Source organism: Nicotiana sylvestris, chromosome 11, assembly GCF_000393655.2.
Source record: "Nicotiana sylvestris chromosome 11, ASM39365v2, whole genome shotgun sequence".
Taxonomy (NCBI): domain Eukaryota; kingdom Viridiplantae; phylum Streptophyta; class Magnoliopsida; order Solanales; family Solanaceae; genus Nicotiana; species Nicotiana sylvestris.
In genome coordinates, this window is record NC_091067.1 from 165,523,474 (window position 1) to 165,534,463 (window position 10,990).

At 33.2% G+C, this 10,990-nt stretch overlaps 3 protein-coding genes and 1 long non-coding RNA gene across 4 annotated transcripts; 1 reads left to right on the top strand and 3 right to left on the bottom strand.

Annotated features, from left to right (window-relative positions):
* Positions 1–617: 617 nt before the first annotated feature.
* Positions 618–1,990, top strand: LOC138882367 (uncharacterized). The gene is made up of 2 exons (XM_070163048.1): positions 618–1,353; positions 1,437–1,990. The coding sequence occupies exons 1-2, from the start codon at positions 619–621 to the stop codon at positions 1,896–1,898; spliced, it is 1,197 nt and encodes a 398-aa protein (XP_070019149.1). The 5' UTR covers position 618; the 3' UTR covers positions 1,899–1,990.
* Positions 1,991–5,387: 3,397 nt separating this feature from the next.
* On the bottom strand, positions 5,388–6,362 carry LOC138882340 (uncharacterized). Its single transcript, XM_070163009.1, has 2 exons — positions 5,897–6,362; positions 5,388–5,813 (listed from the first exon to the last, which is right to left on the bottom strand). The coding sequence occupies exons 1-2, from the start codon at positions 6,304–6,306 to the stop codon at positions 5,588–5,590; spliced, it is 636 nt and encodes a 211-aa protein (XP_070019110.1). The 5' UTR covers positions 6,307–6,362; the 3' UTR covers positions 5,388–5,587.
* Positions 6,363–6,571: 209 nt separating this feature from the next.
* LOC138882287 (uncharacterized) lies at positions 6,572–7,505 on the bottom strand. Its single transcript, XR_011403767.1, has 3 exons — positions 7,464–7,505; positions 6,907–7,333; positions 6,572–6,648 (listed from the first exon to the last, which is right to left on the bottom strand). It is a non-coding gene; the product is annotated as an uncharacterized lncRNA (long non-coding RNA).
* Positions 7,506–8,870: 1,365 nt separating this feature from the next.
* On the bottom strand, positions 8,871–9,891 carry LOC138882288 (uncharacterized). The gene is made up of 2 exons (XM_070162822.1): positions 9,147–9,891; positions 8,871–9,063 (listed from the first exon to the last, which is right to left on the bottom strand). The coding sequence occupies exons 1-2, from the start codon at positions 9,837–9,839 to the stop codon at positions 8,890–8,892; spliced, it is 867 nt and encodes a 288-aa protein (XP_070018923.1). The 5' UTR covers positions 9,840–9,891; the 3' UTR covers positions 8,871–8,889.
* Between the last annotated feature and the right edge of the window lie 1,099 nt (positions 9,892–10,990).

A 10,990-nucleotide genomic window follows, 5' to 3' on the forward strand; every position in this document is an offset into this window, starting at 1 on the left:
CAGAATTAAAGACTCAACATTATTCAAGATAGTAAAGCTTGAGAAAAAGCATGACTGCTCTGTTAACACTAGGAAAGCAGATCAAAGGCATGCTACTTCAAAGTTGATTAGTGGTTACATTATCGATAATCTTCGGGACCCAAGATTTGAAGTTACACCAGCTTTTGTCATGGCAGAGATGCAAAAATTGCATGGACTAGACATTGGATATCACAAGGCGTGGCGTGCTATTCAACATGCTTCCGCTTTAATAAGAGGAAGTCCCGAAGAAAATTATGAATTATTGTGTTCATACTTGTATATGATGACAAGTAAAAACTCGGGAACTTATACTAACATAAATATAGACGACAACAACAGGTAAACAATTTAGGACATGATGTCTTTAGCCTTGTTAACTTTTGAGTTATAACCAGAAGTTGAGGACTGCCTATCCTTAAGTTTTGAACTTGTAATTAAAAGTTAAGGACTTCCAGTCCTTAAGTTTTGAAGTTTGAAATAAAAGTTAAGGACAACATGTCCTTAACTTTATAACTTGTAAATGTAAGTTAAGGACTGACTGTCCTAAACTTCGGGTATTTTAACCTTGTTTTATATTGTATTTTCAGGTTTCTTTATATGTTTTACGCATATGGATCATCGATAGCTGGTTGGAATCATTGTAGACCAGTGATTGCTATTGATGCGACTTTTTTGAAGTCAAAATATCGTGGTGTTTTAATGATTTCAGTTTCAAAAGATGCAAATAACCAAATTTTCCCATTAGCCTTTGGAATAGCAGAATCTGAAAACAACAATTCCTATGAGTGGTACTTTAGTCAGCTTCGCAATGCAATTGGGAGCCGTGAGAATTTGATTTTTTTATCAGACAGGCATCAAGCTATTGCAAATGGCATTGTAAAGGTATATCCTGAAAGCCATCATGGGATTTGCATCTATCATTTGGAGCAGAACCTAAAGCGAAGAAAGGTGAAAAGTGAGGTCATAAAACTTTTCCAAAGTGCTGCAAGAGTATACAAGCGTAAAGAATTTGACATATACATGTCAGATATTGCAAATGTAGATAAGAAAACTTATGACTACTTGATGGAAGAACCACCGGAAAGATGGGCACGTTCTTGTAGTCCACAACGAAGATATGACATGCTCACAACAAATATAGTTGAGTCGATGAATTCAGTGCTATTAGAAGCAAGGGAGCTGCCTATACTAAGAATGATGGATTTCATTCAAGTGAAGCTACAACATTGGTTTTATGAAAGAAGAAATAAAGCAGAAGGAACATTTTATGATGTTTCTTGTTGGGTAGAGGAGGAATTGAAGAACAGAATAGATTTAGCATTTACTTTGAACGTAAGTATTATGTTTTATGTTTATATTATGATTTTGACATTTTTTAACATAATGTACTCACTTATAATTTTTCAACATTGAAGGTCTTCCCTGTTGATTCATGGCGTTCTAGAGTTGAAGAAGAAGGAATAACTTTCTTGGTGGACTTAAACAAAAGAACATGTGATTGTTTTCAATTTCAACTTGATGAATTACCATGCATACATGCAATTGCAGCTATCGAGAAGAGAAACATCAAGAAGTCTGACTTTTGTTCGCACTGGTACTTAAAGGAATCTTGGCTGAAAACATATGAAAGACAAATACATCCTGTAGGACATACTGATTCATGGATTGTACCAGAGAGTGTTAAGTCACAAATTGTTAAACCTCCAGATTTCAAAGTGCCACCAGGTAGAAGGCAAAAGAAAAGGCATATTCCTGCTACCGAGCCATCAAAAATAACATTCAAATGTGGTCGTTGCAGAAGAATTGGTCATAATAGAACAGCTTGTATATATTCTCCGGCACTCCATCCATTTTCAAGAAAGCATAGAGAAGAGTAGAAATATACACTTATGTTTATCGACTCTTTTAAGTTTTTGCTATAGATTGTATTCATTATTATTCTAATTTGAGCGGATGCCTAGATTTTCAATATTTATATCTTGTTACGTTCTTTTAATTTCTTTTGAGTTCAACAATTAAAAGTTATTAACAGGAGTCAGTAAGTTCAACTTGCAATTTTGAAAACGTAATGACTGTATGTCCTTAACTTTGAATTTCAAGTTCAAAAGTTAAGGACATGAGGTACTTAAGTTATAGTCTCATGTTAAAAACATAAGGACTGTCTGTCCTTAACTTTGAATTTTAAGTTCAAACGTTAAGGACATGAGGTCCTTAAGTTATAGTCCCATATTAAAAACGTAATGACTGTCTATCCTTAACTTTGAATTTCAAGTTCAAAAGTTAAGGACATGAGGTCCTTAAGTTATAGTCCCATGTTAAAAACTTAAGGACTGTCTATCCTTAACTTTGAATTTCAAGTTCAAAAGTTAAGGACATGAGGTCCTTAAGTTATAGTCCCATGTTAAAAACTTAAGGACTGTCTATCCTTAACTTTGAATTTAAAGTTCAAAAGTTAAGGATATGAGGTCCTTAAGTTATAGTCCCATGTTAAAAACTTGAGGACTGTTTGTCATTAACTACAGGAGTCCTTAAGTTTGAAATACAAGTTAAATACTTAAGGACTGTCTGTCCTTAACTTTGAATTTCAAGTTCAAAAGTTAAGGACATGAGGTCCTTAAGTTATAGTCCCATGTTAAAAACTTAAGGACTGTCTATCCTTAACTTTGAATTTCAAGTTCAAAAGTTAAGGATATGAGGTCCTTAAGTTATAGTCTCATGTTAAAAACTTGAGGACTGTTTGTCATTAACTACAGGAGTCCTTAAGTTTCAAATACAAGTTAAATACTTAAGGACTGTCTGTCCTTAACTTTGAATTTTAAGTTCAAACGTTAAGGACATGAGGTCCTTAAGTTATAGTCCCATGTTAAAAACTTGAGGACTGTCTGTCCTTAACTTTGAATTTTAAGTTCAAACGTTAAGGACATGAGGTCCTTAAGTTATAGTCCCATGTTAAAAACTTGAGGACTGTCTGTCCTTAACTTTGAATTTTAAGTTCAAACGTTAAGGACATAGGTCCTTAAGTTATAGTCCCATGTTAAAAACTTGAGGACTGTTTGTCATTAACTACAGGAGTCCTTAAGTTTGAAATACAAGTTAAATACTTAAGGACTATTTGTCCTTAACTTTAAATTTTAAGTTCAAACGTTAAGGACATGAGGTCCTTAAGTTATAGTCCCATGTTAAAAACTTGAGGATTGTCTGTCCTTAACTTTGAATTTTAAGTTCAAACGTTAAGGACATAGGTCCTTAAGTTATAGTCCCATGTTAAAAACTTGAGGACTGTTTGTCATTAATGACAGGAGTCCTTAAGTTTGAAATACAAGTTAAATACTTAAGGACTGTCTGTCCTTAACTTTGAATTTTAAGTTCAAACGTTAAGGACATGAGGTCCTTAAGTTATAGTCCCATGTTAAAAACTTGAGGACTGTCTATCCTTAACTTTGAATTTAAAGTTCAAAAGTTAAGGATATGAGGTCCTTAAGTTATAGTCCCATGTTAAAAACTTGAGGACTGTTTGTCATTAACTACAGGAGTCCTTAAGTTTGAAATACAAGTTAAATACTTAAGGACTGTCTGTCCTTAACTTTGAATTTCAAGTTCAAAAGTTAAGGACATGAGGTCCTTAAGTTATAGTCCCATGTTAAAACTTAAGGACTGTCTATCCTTAACTTTGAATTTCAAGTTCAAAAGTTAAGGATATGAGGTCCTTAAGTTATAGTCCCATGTTAAAAACTTGAGGACTGTTTGTCATTAACTACAGGAGTCCTTAAGTTTGAAATACAAGTTAAAAACTTGAGGACTGTCTGTCCTTAACTTTGAATTTTAAGTTCAAACGTTAAGGACATGAGGTCCTTAAGTTATAGTCCCATGTTAAAAACTTGAGGACTGTCTGTCCTTAACTTTGAATTTTAAGTTCAAACGTTAAGGACATAGGTCCTTAAGTTATAGTCCCATGTTAAAAACTTGAGGACTGTTTGTCATTAACTACAGGAGTCCTTAAGTTTGAAATACAAGTTAAAAACTTAAGGACTGTCTCTGTCCTTAACTTTGAATTTTAAGTTCAAACGTTAAGGACATGAGGTCCTTAAGTTATAGTCCCATGTTAAAAACTTGAGGATTGTCTGTCCTTAACTTTGAATTTTAAGTTCAAACGTTAAGGACATAGGTCCTTAAGTTATAGTCCCATGTTAAAAACTTGAGAACTGTTTGTCATTAACTACAGGAGTCCTTAAGTTTGAAATACAAGTTAAATACTTAAGGACTGTCTGTCCTTAACTTTGAATTTTAAGTTCAAACGTTAAGGACATGAGGTCCTTAAGTTATAGTCCCATGTTAAAAACTTGAGGACTGTTTGTCCTTAACTTTGAATTTTAAGTTCAAACGTTAAGGACATAGGTCCTTAAGTTATAGTCCCATGTTAAAAACTTGAGGACTGTTTGTCATTAACTACAGGAGTCCTTAAGTTTGAAATACAAGTTAAAAACTTAAGGACTGTCTGTCCTTAACTTTAAATTTTAAGTTCAAACGTTAAGGACATGAGGTCCTTAAGTTATAGTCCCATGTTAAAAACTTGAGGACTGTCTGTCCTTAACTTTGAATTTTAAGTTCAAACGTTAAGGACATAGGTCCTTAAGTTATAGTCCCATGTTAAAAACTTGAGGACTGTTTGTCATTAACTACAGGAGTCCTTAAGTTTGAAATACAAGTTAAAAACTTAAGGACTGTCTGTCCTTAACTTTAAATTTTAAGTTCAAACGTTAAGGACATGAGGTCCTTAAGTTATAGTCCCATGTTAAAAACTTGAGGACTGTCTGTCCTTAACTTTGAATTTTAAGTTCAAACGTTAAGGACATAGGTCCTTAAGTTATAGTCCCATGTTAAAAACTTGAGGACTGTTTGTCATTAACTACAGGAGTCCTTAAGTTTGAAATACAAGTTAAAAACTTAAGGACTGTCTGTCCTTAACTTTAAATTTTAAGTTCAAACGTTAAGGACATGAGGTCCTTAAGTTATAGTCCCATGTTAAAAACTTGAGGACTGTCTGTCCTTAACTTTGAATTTTAAGTTCAAACGTTAAGGACATAGGTCCTTAAGTTATAGTCCCATGTTAAAAACTTGAGGACTGTTTGTCATTAACTACAGGAGTCCTTAAGTTTGAAATACAAGTTCAAAAGTTAAGGACATGAGGTCCTTAAGTTATAGTCCCATGATCAAAACTTAAGGACTGTCGGTCCTTAACTTTGAATTTCAAGTTCAAAAGTTAAGGACATTTGGTCATTAACTTTGAATTTGAAGTTCACTTACACTTAGTCATGAACAAATACTAACAAACTCAATGGACAAATCAACAGTTGAGAGAAACAACGAAATAAATAACAAAATGCCTTGACATAACTTTTGAAATTGTAATTTTGCATAGCTGTTACAAAAAATTACGCTATGCCAACAAAACAAAATATAAGTGCCTTTTCACAAATTTACAGAATATTTCAGAACTATCCTAAACTGGCATAATTCAGATGTCACCTTTACAGCAATTTTATACAAAAATAACACCACAATTTCTTTACAACTCCTTTGGACAGAATGTTTCATTTTCACTCTCATAATCATCACCAACATTTTCTGGTGGAGTATCATAACCAGAATTTCTTTTCCATTCACCATGTGCCCAAAGATTTGCAGCAAGTTCTTTTCGAAAGTCTTTTATGTCTTCGGGTTGGAATTGCTGCACGTCCTTTCCAATCATCAGCAACTCGGCAAATTTGATCAGGAATGCACCACAATCAGTCCTAAGAGAAATGTAAGATATGCAAGTGAATTAAACAATAAATCTTAAGTACATATAAATAATATAACAAATAATAACACGTACGATCCAGTTTGGTGTGGTGATCTTTGCCACTGTATATCAAATTTGTTGAAGACATTCCCAAAAGACTTGTGATTTTTGTCAAACTGTGAGAACTTTAGCAAATGGGGGATCATGTGTGCATACATTTGCATGTAGTTCATTCCTGCTTCATATGGCTCACTGTATATGGAATCATATACATCAATCTTTTTTTGATTCAAGTCCAATACTCCCAACAAAAAGTGTGTCACAACTTCATCATCTTCTGAAGGAAGCCGACATGGAAAAAAGATTTTGTCAACCTCAGTCCATGCAATTCCACATCTACGGTTGTCCCCCCACACATATGGTGTCAGAAATAACTGATTATCACCAGCACACCAAAACTCATCACTAGCATCTTCACTGAAATCTTTATACACAAGTGCCATATAATTATCAAAAAGAACATCAGTAGTTGTGCATCAAAAAGGATGATCGTGAGGGTGGTAGCATTCCTTCTTTCTCAGATAATAGAGAGCAATGTCAATATGTTTCATAAAAAAGCAAAAAATAAAACAAATCAATAACAAATCAGTCATAAAATAATGAAAAAATGATAAATTACTAATAGAAAAAATAAATGCCTTGTGAATTATCTAACCTTATTATCAAGAACAAATTTGCTATCTGAAAGCTCAAGAAAAAACATTTTGCTACTGATTTTTTGATGATACAATTTGTATGGTTTTTTCCTCAAACTATTATCATCAGCATATAAATCAATTTGTCCCCTGAAAATTTTGAAAATGTCAAGTTAGAATTTTGAAAACTTTAATCTATAACTTAAGGACCAAGTGTCCTTAGCTTTTGAATTTGATACTCAAACTTAAGGACTGCATGTCCTTAGCTTATGAATTTTGAATTCAAACTTAAGGACAAGAAGTCCTTAAGTTTTAAACTTGAATCTATAAGTTAAGGACAGTTAGTCCTAAAATTAGTCTTACAATCACAGAAGTTAAGGATGTAGTGAAACACATTAAGAGACTTACTCTTTTTTGCGACCTCTCCTTTTCTCCTTGCCCAACCACACAATGAATTTCTTCACTAATTTTTCATCTTCTTTGGCATAATGAAAAATACACCTACGAGTATAGGTTGATTTTATCCAACCTGAACTCTTCAGAGTATTTTGATTGTCTGCCTTGGAACTTACTGCTTTTCCTTCCTTATCAAAAGGAGATTTCAACTGCCAGCTTAACTTCTTGTTCCTTTTACCTCGACCAAGTTCTTCTTCAACATTTCCTTCACCCTCCATAGTCAAAGTCGCATCAATGTCCATTTGTATACTTGGAGGAGTAGGAGTAAGAAGAGAAAATGACGGACCATCATAACCAATACTGTCTCTCTTTCTTTTCCTTGTATATTGGTTAAGATTGTCATCATTGGTGTCCTCTTTGTTTTCCTCTGCTGGCGACACTATATATATATATATATATATATATATATATATATATATATATACATATTCATATTAGTTTTCTGCAACAGGTCAAATGAAGAGACAAAATTTCAATTGTACATATAATAATTAGGGCACAATCAGTACCTGTCTTCTCCACAGTACCTTCTTGTGTTTTTTCAAGAGACAACTCAACTAAAATATTGCGTGCAGCATTTTCTTTTTCTTGCAATTCCACATTTTCTTTATCTTGCAGTTGTTCACCATGATCTTTAGATGCTTGTTGACAAGATTCTGCAAAAATATTTACAACAGCTAACATGTTAATAATCTTTAATTAAAACAAACATATATAAAATTAAAAAAGCACTGCCTAACCATTTGCAATATCCAAGATCATTCCAGCTACATCATCATCATCACATGTTGCATCTATAGATTTGGAACCAATCTCACTTCTGCCTATGTCTTGAGATTGTAGTCCAGTTTTCTCTTGATACTGCACTCCAGCTTCTTCGCTTGCTGCAATAAAGATACAATATATAATGAAAATTTTATCTAACCTTGACTGGCACAAGTTTGAACTCCAAATTTTTCTTTGTATGACAGCGGTGTAGAGAGATCATACGTTCCTTCTAAGCATTTGCATACAATCTCGCTGACACTTGTCCCCAATGGACTTGTTAAATCCTCCTGTGATTGCAATCCACAAACTCTACAAATTTTCTCCGGCACTCCACAAACTTCTGCATGCACGTGCATAATTTATATGTATTAATCTATTGAATATACATCAATGAAAATAAAAATCAAAATCTATAACTAACCTTTCCCAATATCAGTAACATTTTCAGTTTCATCATCTAGATGTGCATCTCTAAATTCTCTTTCATACTGACCCTCTGCATGCACATCCATATAATCACGTTCAACACCACCTGCATCTTGGTTGAATATGCCAGTACGCTCAGTAGCACGACAATGATCATCAACTCCATATTTTCTAATTGGAACACTAGATTCTCTATCTGTGTTCATCTGATCAGCTTTCCCAAACATGTTCATCAAAGTATCAAGCTTTGATCCTAGAGTTTTCTTTAAATCCTGAGAAAGCAACTAAGTTACAAAGAGAAGGACATGTTTAAAACTTAAGGACAGGCCAGTCCTTAAGTTTGAACTTAAAGTTCAAAACTTAAGGAAATGCAATCCTTAAGTTTGAACTCCAAGTTCAAAAGTTAAGGACAAGAAGTCCTTAACTTTGAATTCCAAGTTCAAAACTTAAGGACATGATGTCCTTAAGTTTCATTTCAAAGTTCAAAAGTTAAGGACAAGAAGTCCTTATCTTTCAATTCCAAGTTCAAAATTTAAGGACACAAAATCCTAAAGTTGGACTAACTGAAATTACCTTGATTTCGTTCTCAATCTTTTTTTCTGATACAACAATTTTCTGATTAACTTTGGTAACTTCTGCTTGCAAATCCTTCTTAAAACTCTCTGATAATTTCTGAATCAAAAAACATAATATAAAAAAAAGGTGTTCGTAAGCAAGAAATAATCAAATAAAAAACTAATACTATTCAAAGGCAGAAACACATACTCTAACAATTTCCTTAAGTACGCCTTCGTCAAATTGTGTGGAAGAAGACCTTGAGCCTTGATCTTGTGAAACTGGCTCCTCCACACAAAGAGGCTGTGTATCTTCTTCTTCCACGGGAATAAAGGGTGACACCTCAATCAACTTAAACACCTATTATATAAGAAAAACTAAACATAAGTATACATAACTAAAACAAATAAACAAAAAAAGAGATAGTAATTACATTAACTTACTTTTTTATTATGGAAATATTTTCTACAAAGAGCATCAAATTGTGGAGACTTCATTTCAGAATAACATAACATTCGAGGATAACCAACTTCTTTGAAGTTCACAAATTGTTTCTCTTGGAAAATAGGAAGTACTTCCATAATCCAGACACAAAACGCAAAAGGAAAGCCAACTAAAGTGTAGCTATCAATATCTTTTTCTTTCTCTTTCTCCTTCTGAACATCATTCTCATTTGATTTCAAGCAACTCTTCAATGATTTTAATAGCGTCTCATAAGCAAGAGAGCCCCAGTTGAAGGAAGCGCAAAGTGCATCATCGTCAACAATTTTCATTATTTGCTCCGACACATTCCTATTTTTCCTCTTGCCCATCAAAACCGACTCAACAAAATAGAGTGTTGCCAACTTCAAAGCATCATCATCACTGCCAGCAAATGATGAAGTTGTACCATGTGGGCGACTAGAAATAAAACTATACAAATCAGCCAACTCAATTTTGTCCTTTCCAGGGAAATAGACTCTTAAAAGCCTATTCTCTTTCTCATTTAAACCTTTCATGTCAAGCGACGAATAAGACTTCAAACCAGTAATAATATGGAATGCATCACGAGTAAACTTAATATCGCGGTCAAATACCTTGAAGGTCATCGAATCAGGTTCATTACTAACAATTTCAGAAAGCAATACACAGTGCATAAGTTTACCCGAGAACTTCACACTTTGTAATCTGAAGAAGTTGCCAAAAATATTTTCCCTCAATTTCTTCCATTGGCTATTCGACAGAGAACTTTTAATTGTTTCCTTATATTGAAAATCTCCTTTCCAATATACCAGAAAATTACGCCAATCGTCAAAATCAAAAAAATGATCGCCTTCCATTATAACACTAGAAAAGAAGGAAAAACAAACAAAGATTAGGACTTAACTTAAAATTTCAAGTTTAAAAGTTAAAGCAAATACAATCCTTAACTTTAAATTTTAAGTGCAAACGTTAAAGAAATACAGTCCTTAACTTATACTTTCAACTTCCAAAGTTAAGGACACTTAGTCCTTAACTTCAAGTTTCATGTGCAAAAGTTAAGGACAATAAGTCCTTAACTTTAAATTGTAAATGCAAAGGTTAAGGAAATACAATCCTTAACTTATACTTTTAACATCCAAAGTTAAGGACACTTAGTCCTTAACTTCAAGTTTCATGTGCAAAAGTTAAGGACAATCAGTCCTTAACTTTAAATTGTAAGTGCATAGGTTAAGGAAATACAGTCCTTAACATATACTTTCAACATCCAAAGTTAAGGACACTTTGTCCTTAACTTCAAGTTTCATGTGCAAAAGTTAAGGACAATCAGTCCTTAACTTTGAATTCCAACTACAAAATTTAATGTCGTTTCTTCTTTACATTTAATGAACACAGTTAACTGAAAATTCATAATCAGTAAGCTTATGAATTTCTACGACTATTTTTATGAAATATACCTACATAATCAAATATATTGAATCAACCACAAACACATTTCAAATTTCACACACTAAAAATTTATCAAAAACAGAATCACACAAAATATACTACACTGAATCAACATATAATGCTAATTTTTGAAATTTCACACATACTTCACACGGCATTGAACCAACTTACAAATAAAGAAAAACGAAGATGACGGAGAAGATGACGGAGAAGATGAAGGACAGAAGATGACGGAGAAGATGAAGATGAAGATGACGGAGAAGATGAAGGAGCAGAAGTTTAACTGAGATTGCAGTTTGCATACGAGGAAGATGAAAAAGCGCAGAACTCTGAATGAATGAAATAAGGGTTTTCGTCGATTTAGGGATTATACAAGAAA

Coding starts and splice junctions, on each gene's coding strand:
- LOC138882367 (XM_070163048.1), top strand. CDS start 619: ATGTTTTACGCATATGGATCATCGATAGCTGGTTGGAATCATTGTAGA. Junction 1,354..1,436: donor ATTTAGCATTTACTTTGAAC/GTAAGTATTATG, acceptor TCAACATTGAAG/GTCTTCCCTGTTGATTCATG.
- LOC138882340 (XM_070163009.1), bottom strand. CDS start 6,306: ATGGCACTTGTGTATAAAGATTTCAGTGAAGATGCTAGTGATGAGTTT. Junction 5,814..5,896: donor TCACCACACCAAACTGGATC/GTACGTGTTATT, acceptor CATTTCTCTTAG/GACTGATTGTGGTGCATTCC.
- LOC138882288 (XM_070162822.1), bottom strand. CDS start 9,839: ATGCACTGTGTATTGCTTTCTGAAATTGTTAGTAATGAACCTGATTCG. Junction 9,064..9,146: donor AATATTTCCATAATAAAAAA/GTAAGTTAATGT, acceptor CTTATATAATAG/GTGTTTAAGTTGATTGAGGT.